The 19925-nt window shown below is 41.7% G+C and overlaps 1 protein-coding gene across 10 annotated transcripts in view; it reads left to right on the forward strand.

The window, feature by feature from the left end:
- The window catches only part of MEIS2 (Meis homeobox 2), a 220271-nt gene that overhangs the window by 41229 nt on the left and 159117 nt on the right, over positions 1–19925 (forward strand). For all 10 annotated transcript variants that reach the window (XM_054400720.1, XM_054400721.1, XM_054400711.1 and 7 more), the window contains one exon: positions 18659–18804. In XM_054400720.1, coding sequence (XP_054256695.1) covers positions 18659–18804 — 146 coding nt within the window. The remainder of the gene's footprint in view (positions 1–18658; positions 18805–19925) is intronic.

Raw genomic sequence — 19925 nt, forward strand, 5'->3', positions numbered from 1 at the left:
CAGCTTTCTTGTAGCCCCCTTCAGATACTGGAAGGCCACAAGAAGCCTTGGAGCCTTCTTTTCTCCAGACTGAACAAGCCCAACTCTCTCAGGCTGTCTCCAGAGCAGATCAGCTCCAGCCCTCTGATCATCCTCGTGGCCCTTCTCTGGACAGGTCCCAGTCAGGGTCCTCAAGCTGTATGAAATTAGAATGAGACCTTTAGCTTTTTAAGTAGTCTTATTAACTAATAAGTCATCTGATGTACCTGCCAATGCCTCAGATCCTTCACTTCTGTGGATCACTTGTTAGCTGGTGTTGTGGAAACCAGTATTCACCACTACCCTTCAAACAGACAGGTTCAGAGTGTGAAGACACAGAGACATCACCTGTTTGTTTTTCAGGTGATGGGAAAGGGAAGGAGGTGGAGAAGGCCTGGGGCAGGTTAGGGGAGAAATAGTAATGACACAATACTGGGGATGTTTTCACACCAATGCATTTCTGAGTTTCACAGAAAAGAAAATCCAAGGTACTGGCTGCAATCTGAGAAACTTTCTGTTATCACGCTGGTTTTAATTCACAAGCCTGGATTTCCAGGTACAGATGGCTCTGAAAAGCAGCATCCTGTTGGTGATTCCTGCTTCTTGTAATATGCTGCTGTGTTTGCAGAACTCAGCCTGTTAGTCAAGAAGGACCCAAGAAGGAGCTGGGGCTGTTTAGTTTGAAAATGAGGAGGCTGAGGGGAGACCACATTGCTCTCTACAGCTACCTGAAAGGACATTGTGGAGAGGCTGGTGCTGGTCTCTTCTCACAGGTAATTAGTGATAGAACAAGAGGGAATGGCCTCAAGCTGTCACTGGGTAGGTTTAGACTGGACAGTAGGAAAAAACTTTTTCATGTAAAGAGTGGTCAGGGATTGGAATGTGCTGCCCAGGGAGGTGGTGGAGTCCCCAAGCCTGGCTGTGTTTCAAGGTGGTTTGGCTGTGGTGCTTGGGGCTCTGGTTTAGGGGTGAGCCTTGTAGAGTAGGGTTGTGGGTTGGACTTGGTGATCCATTCAGGTCTTCTCCAACCTGAGTGTTTCTGTGATTCTGTGACACACAGACCCACTTGTTATAAGTGAAGTGGTGATTTCTTCTCTAACGTGGCTGTAGTGTTTGAGGTGTGTGCTTTGGCCTTGCTGTTTGTTTGCTGGTTTTTGTTGTTCTTTGGCTTTTTCTTAAAGCAAGAATCAGATAGAATCATATAATTGTTAGGGCTGGAAGGGACCTCAGAGATCATCTAATTCCAACCCCCCTGCCATGGGCAGGGGCACCTCACACTAGATCAGGTTGCTCACAGCCACATCCAGCCTGGCTGCAAAAACCTCCAGGGGTAGTATGAGGATCTTTGGCTGCCAGAAAAAAAAAAAAAAAAAAAAAGACAAACCAACCCCAAAGCAGCAAATATTCTATCCCAAAAGGTGGAGCAGTCTTGTAGAAAACAGGTTACTCCCCCCTGCAACACCCTTTAGTGGCATGGAACCACTGCGTGCTTCAGCACAGGTTTCTCTGCTAGTTGGATCCCAGGAGGCCTTATTGAGTGCAGTGCTGCTTGGGGAGTTGCAGCTGTATAAAGTGGGGGGAGGGAATAAAAAAAAAAAAAAAGAAAACCAAACCAAAAGTAGTTTGTACAAATTGTTCTTTACCTTGGTTTGGGTTCAGCACGGCAGCTGCACTCCGACTTTGTGTGTGACAGCACAAAGGACAGCAAAAGTGAAAAGCAAGTCAGCAAGTAGAGACAAAAGCAACGATCAGCTAATACAGCTCCACATGGCCTAACTAATTTATGAGGAGGGGAAAAAAAAAAAGAAGAAAAAAAAAAAGCCAACCCTGTTCTGTTCATTGGATCAGCACTCTGAGGAGGCAGGTGGAATTGTAGGAAGTTTTCACTGAGTCTCTGGAGCAACTAAGGAAGCCACTAGAGATTCTTCTCAGTTTGAACTTTATCAGGGTCTACGCTTAATCAATATGGTATTGGAAAAAGAATTAATTACTAAAGCAGAATAAAACAGCTGCATTTTAAACTAAGGATCCATCAATTCAGTAATCTTCCAGTTACAGGCTATGTGCCGTGAGGATCATTTTGACTTCATGTAATGAGGAACTGAGGGAGTTTCCTCATGAACAGGCTGGGAATTCACATTAGCCTATTTCAGCTATTTGTCATCAGTACAACTCATTTCTCCCCTTCTGAATTACAATTTGTGTTTGATATACTGTCAAACCCACAAGATTCCCATATTCATGGGGCTGAAGGCATTAATGCGGAAATCATTGTCACCATGAGAAAAAGTCTTAACCTTCCTGAGCCTCTTTATTCTATAGGCTGAGGCTCGAGTGGTTTCATGCCGGACATACCTCTATTGTGCTCTTTGTGAGGGTCAGGGACCTGCCTGTTGAAGAAGCAGTAATTTGAACACAGCCTGTAAATGTTTCATCTGTAATTTCCATAATGGTGAATTTCAAGGAGGGCTGAGAAGGGTTATGGGAGATGAATTAGGTTTTTAGTGAGCTCATTAGGAAGCCAAACAGAGTTTAGACAGCAAGGCGGTGAGTGCGGCTGTAATCAGTTCTGCTCGCTTTGTTCCCTGCCTTCGGGACATTTCTTGAAAACTTCATGGCAGGGGCTGATGAGAATATACTGAGCAGAGGCTGCAATCTGATGGTTGACTTGTTGATTTGTAAACCTCTTAATTCATTTTTTTGTTCAATTTAATCTTTTCTTTCTGAAGGGAAAATTAGTTGAATGTTAGCCCTCTTTGCACTATTCACCTCTTAAATTATGCTCATTTTGAGAAGCTTGTTATGCCTGAATAAACATGAAATGACTTGGCATTTTCCCATAAGAGGCACACCCATTTTAATACCATGTATTTACCATTCCTGGAAATGTCTCATTAACTTCTGAAAATCTGTGAGCATGATATTTTTGGGCTACTGTAACACACCTCTTGGCAGTCACAGAAGGCAGTTTGGTTAATGCCTCATAATATCCATTTTTATTCTCAACATGAAGAAAGGCTCTCTATAGAAAATTGATGCAGTTTGCTCTGCTAATTTTCATGCTCATTCCAATTAATTTAACATGACCCAGATTTTCTTCCTCGGGCTCATCCTGACTAATTAGTAAGGCAACACCTAGAACAAGTTCTGTTTAATAACATTGAGGAACACTAGTTGTGAGTGATTTTGATGTTAATAAAGATATTCACTGATGGGACAGATATTTGATGGCAATTATAGTATGTAATTTAGAAGTCCCAATGTGCTGGGTAGACTACACAGGGACTGGCAAATCACTATGGGAGAAGTTTTGTTATTATTATTATTTTTGTTTTATTAAAAAGACTTCCCAAGCACCTAACTATCCTCAGGGACCAATTAGTTTGGTGGGGCTTTTTTTTTCCTTTTGTTTTGTTTTTCTTGTATACAACTAGTAGTATTGTCAACTAATTCCACAGTAATAGATGAGGTGGTGCTGCTGAGGATGTACAATCTGTGAACCATCATAATTCCACAGTAATAGATGAGGTGGTGCTGCTAAGGATGTACAACCATCAGAGGCCAGGGCTCAGGCTTGCATTAGGCTGGACAGTAGGAAGAAATTCTTCACAGAAAGAGTGATTTGCCATTGGAATGGGCTGCCTGGGGAGGTGGTGGAGTCAGCATCCCTGTAAGTGTCTAAAAAAGCCTGGATGAGGCCCTCAGTGTCACGGTTTAGTTGGTTAGAAGGTGCTGGGTGATAGTTTGGACTGGCACAGGTTGCCCAGGGAGGTGGTGGAAGCCTCATCCCTGGAGGTTTTTGCAGCCAGGCTGGATGTGGCTGTGAGCAACCTGCTGTAGTGTGAGGTGTCCCTGGCCATGGCAGGGGGGTTGGAACTGGATGAGCCTTGAGGTCCCTTCCAGCCCTGACAATTCTATGGTTCTATGATTCTCTGATCTCAGAGGTCTTTTCCAATCTGGTTAATTCTGTGATTCTGTTTACCAAACCTTTAGCACACACATGAAAAGCCACCATGGCCACTAGAAAGCAGCATCAGTCGAGGAGAAAAGGATGACTTGCTCATCTCCTTGACTTGGTTTCTCTTGCTGTTGTCCAGATGAAACTGTTTTTGGTAACAAATAAAGGAGGTTGAGACATGGGCCTCATTAATGCTTCGTGTGTCACAACCTTTGGAGGTTCTCTCAGTGCAGAAAGACCAGCAGCAGGGGCAGGTCACAGAATCACAGAATCATCTTGGGTGGAAAAGACCTCTGAGGTCATCCAGTCCAACTGTTCTCTAACTCTGCTGAGGTTAGTGCTAAACCATGGCCCTCAGCACCACATCTATGAGTCAAGGCAAATCTGACAGATTTCTGGCCCTAAATTCAAACCCTTCTGAGGGTGAACACTGGTCCTAGTCCCTCTGAGCACTCCTTCTCCCTAGGAAAGTTGGCTTGCTGATGGAAACACAGCCCGTGTGTCAGGTGAAGAGTGAGGTTCAGAGAGTCTTTTGTCATTGAGTACACTGAAGATAGAAATGGGAAATGCTAAATCTGATTTTTTCCCTTGGTGTCTAAGAATAAAAATCCCACATATATCACAGGAACTGGAGGTGGACAAAGACTGGATGAAAACCTGCTTCAGTGTGGTTCATACTGCATGATTTTGGTCAGCCACAGATACAAAAACCTCTGTGGTCTCTTTGCTGAGGTTGCAGCACTACGACTTGCTTCTGCCTCTAGTGAGATAAATGGAAACACTGTTGCTTAGCTGAAGGAGAAAAGAAGTAAGATGTGCTTGTGCATCTTTTTGATCACAGGTGCTGATTGCTGAGATCCTGCTTTTGAACAGAGTATATCAGGAAGTGAAGAAAGGATGTTCTCTTTATTTAGAGATGGAGAAAAATTAGTGAAAAAAAGATAACCACACTCAGACTTGAAAAAACCAAAATGCTCCAATGAGCACAGGGCTGCACTGACATGTTTGTCTTGAAAAACAAAATAATATTCACTTATCTGGGAGCCACCATTTATTATCAGAAGGAATACTGTGTATTACTTTTGAAAGAGTTTTCATTTTAAGCTGTGTTCCTTGCTCACTTGAGCACTTTGGTAAACCTTATCTCCAAAGTTTGCTCAATGTCACATTCTGAGCAAAAAACAGGGAAAAAAAAAAAGAAAGAATAGAGTATCTTGTATTAGATAATGTTCCAACACTGTAAGCATCTCTATTAGATAAAGTTCCAACACTGTAAGCTTCTCAGTTCTTATTTATTGCATAAATCTTTGGTAAGTTTTAAAAGCTGAGATAGTCAAACAAAGGTAAAAATAACTAGCAAATTGTAAATGCAAGTTCATGTCTTTGAGGCAAATCTTAATTGCTACAATCCTATCACCCTTTTTTTTTTTTTTTTTTGGATTGCTGAACCCCCTCATTGACTTAATTTCACACAGTTTTGAAGAAAAAGGGGAGAAGGAGAAAGAGGGGAGAAGGAGAAAGAGGGGAGAAGGAGAAAAAGGGGAGAAGGGGAAAAAGGCGAGAGGGGGAAAAAGGGGAGAAGGGGGAAAAGGGGAGAATGAGAAAAATGGGAGAAGGGGAAAAAGGGGAGAAGGAGGAAGAAGGGAGAAGGAGAAAAAGGGAAGGAGAAAGACAGGAGAAGGAGAAAGAAGGGAGAAGGAGAAAGAGGGGAGAAGGAGAAAGATGAAGTTTCTTCTAATGCATAATACATTTAGACACTAGTTTCCAGACTGATGCCCCTCACCAGCTGAGAAACGATTCCTGTGCACAGCCTTGCAGTAAGGAGTCAGAGATGACCATGCCTATGGTGATTCCTAGCTGGTGACAATTCTGTTGTTCTGGGTCAGCAGTGAATACCTCACTCAAATGGTGCAAAGTCAGCCAGTTCTTAATCTTTTATCTCCTCAAGAGTGTATTCAGTGACTTTATCACTGAGAAGAACGACTCCCCTGACTAGTGTGATCAAGACCTGGAAATTTGCTGCATCAGCACATTGAGCTCAGACTGCTGCTTGATTGGTGGGGCCTAGATTTGATCTTATGGCATCTGTGTCAGCTCTCTAACTGTCTAGGTGAACAGCCTGTCCAGGGGGAAACTCAGTTTTACCCATCTGAATGAAGTCTCCTAACCTGCCAGGTTTTTCATTTGGGGTTCCCATATGTAGGAGCTCTGAAGAGAGGAGCAGGGAGATGGAAGTTCTCTGGAGATCAGCTTGTAAGGTCCCTAGGAAGAGCTCAGGGACACAAAGCAGTCTGGGAAGATTTTGTAGGCACTCTGTATTTGTTTTTTGCAACATTTTCTGCTACAACAAAAGATTTGAAGTGAAATTGTGGGCTTAGGACCAGAAAAGCAAAGCATCACAAATCAGAGTGGAGGTCTGTGCTTTTCAGTTTTGTGCTGTGATCTTTTAAGCAAATAGTGTCATAACAAGTCAGTGCCCTGTGGCTTTGCTATTTTTATGCTCCCTAAGTTTCTAAATCTGATTCAACACAACTTCAGTCAAAAGCTTTCCCCCCGTGTTTCTATGACATCGTGTTGCTTTGTCAGTTCTTTTGATCACTGAAAGCAGGTCCAAAGCATTTTGGGGGCAGAGAGAGGAGAAGGCTGTGGCCTGGCCTTCTTTTTCTCTTTTCTTTTTCTTAAAAAAAAAAAAATAAATCGTGGTAACTGAAAACAATTCAGCAAAACTATGTGATAGGAGAAAATATGCTGCTTGCCAGGCCTTCTGATGTTGCAAAGATCTCTTTGGGTTTTGTCAATCATTTGAAGTTTTCTGGTCAGAATGCACAACAGTGTGCTTGCCTCTAGTTTGAGGCATTGGAATATTCTGAACTGTGTCTTCCCCTCATGGCTGAAGACAGATTCTCAGAAACCAGACAGGGGTTTTGACTTTTAAGTGCTTGCTCTTATCTGTCTGCTGATCTTGAAAGACTAAACATTCCAGGACTTTGGGGAGGAAAAGACTCCTGAAAAACATTACCCCACAAGTAAATATGGGCAGATCCAAAGCAGACAGAGAGCTGAACACGAGCCAGCAATGTGCCCAGGTGGCCAAGAAGGCCAACAGCATCCAGGCCTGCATCAAACCCAGCAGGAGTAGGGCAGTGGTGATGCCCCTGCACCCAGCCCTGGTGAGGTCACAACTTGAGTGCTGGGTTCAGTTCTGGGCATCACAGGACAGGAAAAACATGGTGGTGCTGGAGGGTGTCCAGAGAAGAACAAAGAGTCTGGTGAGGGGTTTGGAGGGTGTCATACAAGAAATGGCTGAGGGAGCTGGGGTTGGTTAGTCTGGAGAAGAGAAGGCTGAGTGGAGACCTCTTTGCTCTCTACAACTCCTTGAAAGGAAATTGGAGTGAGGCTGGGATTAGTGTTACTTGTCCCAAGTAACTAGTGATAGGATGAAAGGAATGGGTTGGAGTTGTCCCAGGAGAGGTTTAGGTTGGACATTAGGAAAAGCTTCTTCACTGGGAGAGTGGTGAGGGGTTGGAAGAGACTGCCCAGGGAGGTGGTGGAGTCGCCAAGCCTGGAGATGTTCAACAAGCTGTAAATGTGGTGCTTCAGGACATGGTTTAGTGGTCATGGTAGTTGGGTTACAGTTGGATTCGATGATCTCAAAGGTCTTTTCCAGGCTTAGTGATTCTACGATGTCCCAGTGGGAGCAAGCACCAGCTTCAGCCCTTTGTTGTGAGCACAGCATAGCTTATCACTTCTCAACAGTATTAGTTATGCTTCCAAATACTTAGCACACTATATTTAAAGTCCAGGCTTTAAGTTAAACCTACAAGAGCAGACTGTCAGTGTTCCCACGTAACCCTTCACATTCTGGCATTTTCCAGACTGCCAGCCAAATGAACACTTTAGGAGGAGGTGCATATATATGTCTGCAGCACCCAGCGGGTTAATCCACCCTACTGTGCATAGGTGTTGGAGCTCTTATGGTATGTAAGATTTGCCAAGTTTGGAGTTGTTTTGTAATTTTTTTTTTTAATTAAGTATTTTTTTTTTCTGGACTATGCATTCACAGCAAGCATCATTTCTGATGCTGCCCAGGTGTTTGTGAATGCATAGCAAGAAGGTGCTCTTGTTTGTGTTTTCTGTAACGTGCACATTTGTGTCCATGTTGTCACCTGGATGAGGTTTTATGACTCATTTTGACACCTTTCCACTCCTTTCCACTTAAAACATCCCTTTCCTTTTTTTTTTTTTTTTTTAAGCACTCTCCCATATTTTTGGTTTTAATACATCTTAACACAGACCTATGTGCATCTTGGACTTGTGGCCTAACAAATGTCCTTTTTAATAGCTTTGAAGTTGGTATCTCTCAGGAATAAATGTCTGTTACATTTCTAGTCCTAACTTTACTTTTTAAATAGCAAAGAAAAAAGAAAAAGATTAAAAGATCCGACAAATGTGTATTGGAATCCAATATTTCAGTGCATTTTTAATAGCTAAATAACCCTGAGGAGAGTGGGCAGTAAGTGGACCCTTGCTCTGGCAGTACCTGGACCCTTGCTCTGGCAGTGGGCACCATTTAAAGGGATGTTGTCTCATGAACAAGGATATTTTCTAAGAGGAAGTGCAAGGCATTAAAATATCTCACACTTCATAAGAGTGTAAAGAGCTGTAAGGAAAATTAAAATGATCTGGTGGCTACTTTCCTTTGAAAACAACAAAAAAGGCAAAAATAAAAAAAAGCCATTTTTATTCTTAAAGAAACTCCATTAATGATTTAATGAAGAAGAAGGGTACAGGATGTTAGCCATCATCTCCTTTAAGTTCTCCACATTCTGCTATATATAAACAACTGCAAAATGTTAAAGTTTAAATATTGATGAGATATTCTTGAACTTAATTATTTAACTCCAGTTGCAGGTAGGGTTTTAATTGAGCTTGGCTGTTTGGCCCACGGTTGATACTATTCTAATCACAACAATAACAGCATAGCAAATAAGGAATGGTACTTAAAATGGTATCTTTTAGAGGTTTTTTTTAAATTGTTATTATTTTTGGGTGTTAACTTTGGTGCAGTTGTTTGAGGAAACTAAAGTCACCACCCCATTTACTTCAATGGGGATAGAGAACTGAGACAAAAAAAAAAAAATAGTCTACTAAAGATGTGCTTTAGGGGAAAAAAAAAACCCAAAAAAGAGTTTCTTTGTCTCCTGATTCCTTTAATGACTTTTTATTGTTGTTGCAACTGTAGCCAAAGTCTGCAGCTGGTATTCTTAACAGAATTACTATCAGAATGCTAAAAATATTTCTCTAAAATTATATACATGAAAAAAAGCAGTTTAAAAAGAACTCAATTTGGACTGCAGCACAAGGACGCTGCGTGTGACAGTGGTTAGGAGGATGAAAAAAATTTCAGCAGCATCCCAGCTGTTTACATCCTTACTGCAAAGTAATTGTAATTATCGAAGCAGACAAAATACTTACACCTAATTTAATAACACTTCCCTTCAGCCTAGGTGCCAAAGCCTGGGAATAAACTTCCCATCTTTTTGCTGAGGTAGCAAGGGGTGCAGGGGGAGGGAAAGGGAGTTAAACCCGTGTAGAAACAAGTGCATTCAACATTTTCCTGGGGAGGTACAAAGCGAGCTTCACTTTTAAAGAGAAGAGCATCATAAATCAGCATCAACCACAAGTTTTAATGAGTATATCTCCTCTGGAATTGTGCAGCCCTTGCAGTTCTGTGCAAACAAGACAAGGATCTGGCCTTACACTCCTTATTCAGGCAAAAACTGCCACTGACATTAATGATAATTTTGCTTGAATAGAACAAAGTGCTCGATGACGGTTGTGCCAGCGTGAGGGGTGCAAGATTAGGACAAATGTGCACAGAAGCACAGCTTCAAATGGCTGTACCTTTGACTTCTCAAGCTAACATTTCCTCCCAGCTACAAGGATCTTAATTATAACATTTGCTGGTTCAAAGATTAACATTTAGCATTCTGGGAAAGACTTTCTGGACTTTAGTAACCTGATCAGTATGGTCTCCTTTTGCTCTCTGCTTCTTTCTGGTTCTTTGTATTGCAGGGGAGATGATAGTATCTGGCACATTCCTTGGATGACTTGAAGATAGCAACCTTCTGTGTTTGGGACTGAAAGATTGTGAACTCTGTGTTAGCAGAAATGCCACACAGGGGAGGTGAATAGAACATTAAAAAAGCTTTAGCTTTAGGTAGTGCAGTGCAAGCAGAGTTGAATTCGAGAGCTGGGACTTAAGTGGACATTTGTCCCTGCTTTCTTCCTTAATAAAATCTGAGTGCTAACTGTGGCTAAGGGCATTTGAGAGATCACTAAAAATGAATCATTGAGTGCCCAGAAGAGCTTTATTATGATATACTATGGAGAACTTTAGCATATACCCTGTACTTTGTTACCTGCTTATCAGATGCACCTATGAGTTACTGCCACAGGAATAAATCTTTTCATCCTTTGCTACACAAGCAAAATAAGTTGCTGGATTAAAATATCAAAATAAACCTCATAAAAACATGGATCTGTGTGGTCCTTACTGGTCCTGGGTTCCTAACTAATTTTTCTTTTACTCTGTGAAAGACTATTGATCATTAAAAAAAACCCCAAACAACAACTCCCCCCCAAAAAACCCCAAAACAACAACAAAACAAATGAACAAACAAAACCCAAACCAAATAACCAACCAAAAAAACCTCAACAAAAAAACCCCAACCAAATCCACAAGTACCAACCAGCAAGGTTTTTTTTTTGTGTGTGTGTGTAATCCATTCTGAAACACCCTGACACAAACACTAGAGCTCAGTGCAGAAATCCTGACTGGCCAAACCGAGTTTTAAAACTAAAAAAACCCAAACCAACCAACCAAACAAACAAAAAAAGGAAACAGAAAAAAGGAAAAAGAAAAAAGAAAAAAATTTAAAAATCCCCATGCCCATATCAGGTTCCAGGACCCAGTTCTTGTGGGTAGAGCCAAGCCAGGTCACTTAGTTGAATAAGTTTGCCCCAGCAGTAATTAGATTGAAGGAGTTATTCTCATGGATGTTGCTGCTGCCCAGCTAGCCAGTGTGAAAATACCACAGAAAATAAATTATTAAACTATACTGTTACTACTAACTTGTCAGCTCTAGAGAAACAAATGCAGCCACATTTACATATGTGTCCATCTGTCTGTTTTTACACTTTATGTCTTCAGCCAGTGGGTAAAATTGTTTTAATCCAAGCTGTAGTCTGATTTTTTTGTTGGTGTTTTGTTTTGCTGCTGCTTTTTGCTTCTTCCTCTTCTTTTTTTTTTTTTTTTCCCCGATGATATTTTTCTCCGTGTGTATTTTATTTGCGGATGGACATGTATATTCTTGGCAGTAGCTAGTTCTTAATTGTCCCTTTTAAGTAACCTAATCTATGTGGCCACGGTAGTTTTAACTGGAGTAAGCAGCGGAGTTCTCCATGGATAATTTTCGTTAGTTAGCAGATTGTTACCATCTCAATGTTGCTGAAATCCCTAATCTCAGGTCAGCGTGAAGCTGCAGTGGTTACAATCCTGTTGCCTGATGCAGTGTGAATGGAAGTGCTTTCTGTCAGAAACATGTGGTCTCTTCAGTGGAGAGCCTTCGTAAATCCTGTGTAAATAGAGGGAGGCTAACAAAGGATGAGCCCCTGCAGCTCAGAGCATTTGGAGCCATTTGGAGGCTGAATTTGCTAAATGCTGCTTATACCGCCTGAAAAGTTGAAGAGAAAGGAGCATAAAATCCCTTCTTTTTTCTCTTTCTGCTCCTGCCCTGGGGGGAGGGTGTTAAGGGCCAGGGAAGCCTGAGGTAAGCCTATGAAGACTGTTTTTTCAGTGCTCTTTTGAGTGTGAAAAAGGTGGCATGGGTCACTGTCCCCTCTTTAATGTCGGAAAACCCACACAGTTAGTAAATGTTGCATGTAAACTAAAGCATTTCATCCCTTCTCCTGCACTCCACGGCAGTGGGCCATGAACTAGTCACTTGAAAATCGCAGAAAAATTTCACTTCAACATGTCCAGACAGTTTAGCACAGCAGGAACGTAAGAGAGATCAGTAATTAGCAGGTTGCTTTACTGTTCTCCTTGTCTGCATCGGAATACTTTTTGTTTTGTTTTGTTTTGGGTTGGGTTGTTGTGCGGTTTTTTTGGTTGGGTTTTTGTTTTTTTCACCTGATGTGAAAAAATGTTGGATTGCAATGAACGAATCACAAACCTCCTGGCTGTATAAAAGAGCTTAAAATGTAAACTGGTGTTTATTACTTTTAATCTTTAAAATTTAGCACAATAACGTGGTTGGCTTCTGAATGTAAGCTCAAAGAGCTATTGATTCACTTCACAAATAAACATGGGTTTGAAACACAGACAGTTAAGGGCACAGAAAAGCCAGGTTTGTGGGTTGGGTGTTTTTTTTTTATTATTCCTTCTTTTTGGGTAGGAAAATAATAAAAGGAGAAATGTGAAACATTACAGTTCTGCAAATAATTGTGAGAGATCTGAATCCCTGGGTTTATACCATGCATGGCTCTAACAATAATGTATCTGGAATGTCCTTCCTACCTTCAAGTAAATAATAAACCATTTGTAAATGTCTTGTTAAAAATAAGAGAAATGACTGATTGTGGGAAGGTGACTATCCAGAAGGGAAAAACAAGGAAGAGGTTTTTATTTTGTATCTTGTTATTAATACACTTTAGATACCAGGCAACTCTTTAAGCCTTTAGAGTGCATTGCCAGATGGCAAGAGGGACTTGCTCCTGACTGACAAACTATGTGACAATGTGATTAGGGTAGAATAAGCTTTGTAGGTGAGGTCTGGTCGTGGCTTAAGTTCTCTTCCATTTCTTCCTAGCTGTATTTACAAGTGTTATTAAGGCCTAGATGGTGTGACATTTGTACCTCTCATCTTTACTGCATCTGCCCAGTGGAACTGCTGGGTTATATTCTGGAAAGCAAAAGATCTTCCAAAAGAACAATGGAGAGAAGGTCAGCTCTTCATCTCTTCCCTGCTAGAAGGGCAAAAGAATAACATCTTCTGTAGCAGGAAAGATGGTAGTGACCTTTTTCTGAAGTCTTCCTGTTCCTTCTAGTGCACTAGTGTCCAACCTTTCTCTCCGGCACATGACACAGCATCATGAAACATGTGTCTGGTTTCAAAGACACAAAAGGGAATGGAATACAAGGGGTAGATCACAGCAGCTCACTGAAAGGACAGCCCATTCGAGGCTGGGGCAAGTGGTGGCTGAGCATGCAGGTCAACCTAGGATGCCTGTGCCAAGCCTAAGGGAGTTTCTGGTGGCTTATTTCCTGCAGTCTATCAAAACCTGGCAGAACACTGCTGGTGATGGCACAGCTCAAAGCTGGACTGCCCGCTTGAACTGTTTGTGGTTTTCAGAGTCCCAGGCTTGACACCTATAACCTACCCTGGCTTAGCTGCCCTAGGCAGTAAGATGCAGTACATCAGTACTGCTTCTCCAGTGTGGGAAGATTAAGTCAACTTCCACAAACAGTGATCATTAAGAGGAGGAGAAACTCTCCCCCCAGTCAGTACTCTGTTCAAAGGGCTGTGATCTGCTGAAGCTGTAAGGCTAAAAAAGCGTGATGATTGTAACAGGGTAGAAGTTCTCCTGAAGGGTCTTTGATTCTGGAGATGACCTTCCCTCTCTATTAGTCCTCCCTATAGCACAGGCTGTCTCATCCTCAAAATGTATCCAAACACTTCTCTTTCCAGCCTTTTGGCAGTGGCAATTAACCAGATTTTTAAAGATTTCTCTCTGGGGGTGATGTGGATCATATTACTAAGTTGAACATCCTTATTAATGATGGTTTACAATACTTATGTGTCCAGATGGATACATCATAAGTACAAACAAATGATTGCAACTTGTGAATATAAGCTGCATGCAGATTCTCCTCTTTGTTTCTGCATTGATAGCTACATATTCTGCCTCATTAAAACAGTGGACTGAAAAATTGCAGAGTAGTTAACTTCAAATCAGCACAGTGCACTGCAGCGTCTCCTTCCAGAATCCTTTAGCTTGGTTTTCATATTACTTGCACTATTTTTGGAAGTGTCTTGTCTTCCTCTCAGCTTGGATAACCCTGATCTCTCTTTTCCTTTACCATGACAAACCATAAAGCTGTAAGGGACCACTGATGGTGAAGGAAAGCTGAGACACTGGGTCCTGAGTTTTTGTTTTTTTTTTTTATTCCAAAAATTACTTTTCTTATTGCTCAGCTTCTTTTGATGGTGATAGAAACTATTTCTGGAATTTGAATCTGGGTTGGTTTAGGGCATTGTGCTGTGGCCTGACTGGGCTATCCTATTCAGTTATCATTTTTGCATAGACTGAGAATTTCTCATTCATCCTGCTCACAGATGGTGCAATGACTTGATGAGCAGCTTCTAAGCAGCACTTGCTTCATCCCTTGCTGGGTCTTTACTCTGTGAGGAACAGAGGTAAGGATAGGGTTGAGTTACTCCTGGTAGTGTGGAGGCCTGTCAAAGAGAAATGAATTGCTAGAACAGGATTGGACAGACCTTCTGTAGGATTGGACTCTTGTTTCCTGGAGAGTCAGTCCTTGGCTGTATGAACACAGGGGTCAGCAAGCTAACCTGTCCAACACTATCAGCTTGCAGCAAGTGAAGTTTGAAATGAGGGTGCAATGGAAACCCTGCTCTGACTGCTTGTTGGGTGATAGGTTGGACTAGATGATCTTGAAGGTCCTTTCCAACATGGTTAATTCTGTGATTCTGTGATCCTTCTTTGGTGTGTTTTAAATAAGAGGTATTCTCCTTTGCTTTCAATGCAAAATAATGTCTCCTGTGGGAAGAAACCCTCAGCACCTGCTAAGAGTCTCTATGCACAGGAATAGTGTGGAAGCTCAACTTCCCACTGTGTAAAGAAGACTTGCATCTTCAGCCTTCTCCTCAAACCCTTCCCCTGGAAGAGAAGGCCTCTGAGGAACCTCATGTGGAACCACTGTATAAAGTTTCACTTCAACTCCATCTTTTTATAGGGATTATTGAGACTATGGCATTGCATTGATATCATCTGAAACAAGCTGCCTCACTCAAATCCTGCTCACACATTGACACATCTGCAAAGAGAGTCTCACTTAACAATTCTCCACTTCCCTAGAACACTGCTAGGATTTTGCAATCACATGTGCACTTTGCACAAGAATAGATGAGTGTACAGTATGTAAAGCAAGAGAAAGTCACACTTTCTCTTTTTGTTTTTTTTGGTTTTGGTTGTGGGTTTTGGGGTTTTTTGTTTGGTTGGTTGGTTTGTTTTTTTCTGTGCTATGTGAAAGACAGTCAGTGGGCCAAGATCTAGACTTCATTTTTTCCACTAGAAAACTGGGATAGCTGTGCTTATATAATTGCAATATCCATACAAGCTAGAACCTGACTCTACCCTTCTTAAAAATTACCATCCAAATCAGGATATGCACAGTTCACAGAAGCAGAATCACTTGTAATGATGTCTTAAATGATTTAAATTTGGATTGCCTCATATAGCAGTTACAAATATAGTTAATCCAGTCTGTCACAGAGTGACTTTTGTGTCTATTTTATCTAAGTTTTGATAGTTTCTTTTTCTGCATTTGAAGTAACTCATGTTTATTTGGATACAGCAAACTAGGATCAAGCCCTCCATATTCAAGAAGGGAATCATTCCTTCTTGGAAAAGTCACTTATGGACTGCGCCTATGATTTCTTACCACTAGAAACAGCATCTACTAATGTGAGCAGTTGTAGTCCTGTTAAGGGTATGACAACACAGCTTAACAAGATTGGGCCTGTAGTTCACCAGGAGCAACAAATCTTGCTGTATTCTTCGTCTGAGGTGATTTGGAGGTGCAATATTTAAATGCCCTTTCATGAGCTTATGGAACAGATTATGGCAGCACTAACTTACTCTTGAGACCACTGGTTAAGGTGGGAAGGCAGTGGGAGCTTCAGCCGGATTTTTCCTCCCCGTGGGCTGCTATTAGCTTTTTAAACCCAGGATGTTAACAACGTCTCCAAAAGGCCTAAACATTGATTTTAGCATGTTGGTGACTTCTGCTGAGTACTCTCACAAACAGGAGAGTTATGTCTGTGCAGGCAAAGAGGAATTTGTGCAGAGAGAGCAGGGAGCTGGTGCTTCCGCGGCGCGAGAGGGTGGCGCAGCGCGGAAGTTTCCCAGCTCCACGCATCCTGTGCATAGGCACACAGCTTCTACAGAGAGAGACAAAGATATCTTTATCTGCACGACAGATAGACAAACAGACTGACTGACTTCAAACTTGCACTTTTAGTAGGGATATTTTTTTTCTTTTCTTTTCTTTCCAACCTCCCCCCCCTCCCCCTCCCCCCCCCCCGCCCGCCTCCCCACAAACCCCATCTCCGGGTACTGCTTTTCAAAATTGCCTGAGGCTACAGTACAGCACCTCAGATCCCCAAGGCCCATTGCCTGGCTCCTAATAGCCACTCTCCATCTGTGTCACATGAACAGCTGATGAGATAGCTCCAGTGTCTGTATTTTGGAGAGCATATCCACCCAGGTTAAAATGCTGGGGTTGCCAAGGAGCAGTCAGAAGCCATTAGTGTTTGTGAGAATTTGCCTTGCAGCAGTTCCTTGGCATAGTGGAAAGTGTGTGTGTGTGTGTGTGTGTGTGTGTGTGTGTGTGTGTGTGTGTGAGAGAGAGAGAGAGAGAGGGGTAGGGTAGAATATATGGGGGGGATGGGGCAAAGGAAAGGAGTCCTTTCTAAATAACCAGCATCTTGCAAAATGAACAGTTGGTTACAGTGTACAGGGCTTCCAGAAGCTCTTCGATTAGTTTGCTGTGATTCGACTCTGCCTTCTCTATCGTTAACAGAAACAAACACAAAAAGGGAAAAAAAAAAAAAAAGAAGGAGCATGAGAGAGCGAGCAGTGACTTCAGGGTCTTGCTCTGGTGTTTGGGCAGATGGAAAGGAGCTGCTCTGCCTTGGGGCAGGGTGGTTGTAATGAAGTGGCCTGTCAGTCTGTAAATAGTGAGGGTCATCTCTTCCATGTGATGGAGGGTATCACATTGCAGTGAAAATGGAAATGTCAATAAAATTAATCTGCCAGCTCTTTGCTATGGCTTTTTCTCTCTCTGTGGTCCAAAAGGGTTGGTTTTTCAGAGGGGAGGCAGTGGTAGAAGGGTGATCTGGCACGGGAAGGAAGATGGGAGCCGAAATGCAAGTTTTGAAGCAAATGGACTGTGTGTAGCAGCGACGTATTTCGTTTAGTAGCACTGGAGAGCTAGACAAGGCTATAGGAATCAGCTCGTGAATCTATAGCATTCCTCAGGAAGCTATGGAGCGTCTAGCTCAGGCTACATTGAGCACAGAGTTTATTGTTTTAGGCTTTCTTGGACAAGGTTTTTACTTAGCATGGGATTTATGGCATTTACTGCTAATGAATGTCTATTCTTAAATTACAAAAACCACCGTCTCAGCACAATTCCCAGATGTCCTTCCAGGACCTCGGCTTCTTAAACACCAGCAGGGAGCATAAACTCTCCACTTCTCTGTTTTCCTCTTTCGTGTGGCTCCGGGCTAATGATGTGTAAGGAAAACACAGCAATCTATAAAGTCTCAGTGCTGTCCCAGTATTCTTCATTTATTTTGCATTTGATTATGCCACAAGTCGGATCTTGTTTCTTTCCCTTTTTTAAAGTTATTAGTTCAAATATTAATGTAGGAATATGGCATATATTGCTGCTCTTGATTGATGCCTTCCCAAAAACAGGAAGACGTGCTCGTATGAATTTTAAGAAAGTAGGGGTCCTGCAATGCCTTGCCAGAAGAGTTTTTCAGATACATAATTTAGATGCCCTCCAGGCAGGCTTTCAAGGCATTTTTGCTGGAGGGCAAGAAAAAATAACTATGACTGTTAAAAGTAAATGATTTTTGCTAATGCACAATTAATGCCAGGGAAAAGCACAGAAGAGAAAGATGTTGATGGAAAGTTCTGATTAAGTGAGAGCTCTACCTTGATGTGCATCTTTTTTTTTTTCCTTTTCTTTTTCTTTTTTAATGATAATAATCACTGAGGCAGAGATGTAAAAGTTTTGCTGTCATGCAAATGCTCTACTCAGGGTCATACTAGGTGTACGTGTTTGTGCCTCTGCATGTTGTGTGCGTTGGGAGCTGGTGGTTCTGGGGAGGGACTCATCTGACAGTATGTTATGTGCACTGAACGGTGACATGGTTACTGCCACCTCTGCAGAGGGCCTCAAATATATAGACTACAGAACATTGAACTTGATTACTTAGAGTACGTATTCAGAATGGTTGTAGGGATGCATTTACAGGCAATGGGCTTTCTCCTGGCAGGTTTTTTTCCCCCACGTTGAATCCCATAATTGACAAAGAGCTATTGCACTGTGTCAAGCACACAGTTATAATTGAATTAATGATATATGCATGTGTGAAATGCAAAATTAGTATTTGGAGAGACGTGGGTTCAGATTTTTTTACGTATTTGTATCGGCGCTCCTAGATCATGAGAAATGATACATGCCCTGTCTGTGAAATCAAAATAAAGCTGTGGTGGTGCCTTGGTAATTAAGGATGCTTTTGGACTTCTGTATTTTGTTCACTAAATATCTCCTCCTTCCTGTTTGCCTTTTTTTGGTTGTAGGAGATGGTTTAGACAACAGCGTAGCCTCACCTGGTACAGGGGATGACGACGACCCAGACAAGGACAAAAAGCGTCAGAAGAAAAGAGGCATTTTCCCCAAAGTAGCAACAAATATCATGAGAGCGTGGCTTTTCCAGCATCTCACAGTAAGTGGTGCCCCAAATCAAAATAGATTTCTATTCATGTGCCTAATGAGGTTTATTAATCATTATTAGGAATCAATCGTCCCCATCATTTTTGGACCCACTTTTAAATAGCGCTCAATTATTGTTGCTTTTTTTCTTTTTGTTTTGGTCAATATATTTTTTTTTTTTAACTTGGCTCTTGGAATCATGACAAACCTGGAAAAAAATATTATAATTAAGTAGATGTACTTGTTTGACACCAGCCAGAATATGGAATTTGCTCCAGAAGGGCATTAGTCCTAACCTGTAACAATATATATGCACACATCCATGCCTAGAGAGAGAATAGCATGGAAAAACACCTACAGATAAAGTAACCTCTTTTGGCTATGAACTGTTCAAGATGTTCTGTAGAACAAAGAGGGAAGGGTTCTTCCTTTAGTGGAGATAAAGCTTTCCCTTCTGGGCTCTTTATTGCTGGCCTCTGTTTACACAAACTTCATATGGATGTGGTGGGAGAGAGAGCACCCAGTCTGTGTGTGCTGCCATACACTGTGGATGTTAGAGAAGTCAGAGCAGCAGCTTGCAAACTTGTCATTGTCACTTCTTTTTTTTTTTTTTTTTTTTTTGGTGTAAAATCTAGACAGCTTACAGGTTCCCTAATTCCTCAGCTGTGTAACAGAGAGAATAAATGTGGTTGTAGTTTCTTTTGAAGTCCATTATGCTAAAAGCTACCCATGTTCACATGTGGGGAGGGAGAGATTGAACATGTGAGAAAAGCAACGCTTTCCATGGGCTATCTTTATCCTCCTGCTTGCAACTGGTTTTGTGTGTTGGTGTTCTGTTGACTATTATAGCTTCACTCTAGGCATCAAAACACGATTCTACAGGAAAAAAAAAACAACCTAGTAACACTCTCTGCAGTTTACTTCACGTGGGAAATAATGGCAACTGGGAAAATTATCAATCGATTTTTATTTTTATTTTGTTTTTGCCTCTTCCTCTCTGCTGCGAAATTGTTTCTCACTTGATCAGGCTTAAAATGCTAACTGTTATTAACTACCTCTTCTTCTACCAAAGTTTTCTACATTTCCACGGTGGTTGGTGTTGGTTACAGTGGAATGGTTTCAGGACAAGGTACC

Source organism: Indicator indicator, chromosome 4, assembly GCF_027791375.1.
Source record: "Indicator indicator isolate 239-I01 chromosome 4, UM_Iind_1.1, whole genome shotgun sequence".
In the NCBI taxonomy this organism is placed as follows: domain Eukaryota; kingdom Metazoa; phylum Chordata; class Aves; order Piciformes; family Indicatoridae; genus Indicator; species Indicator indicator.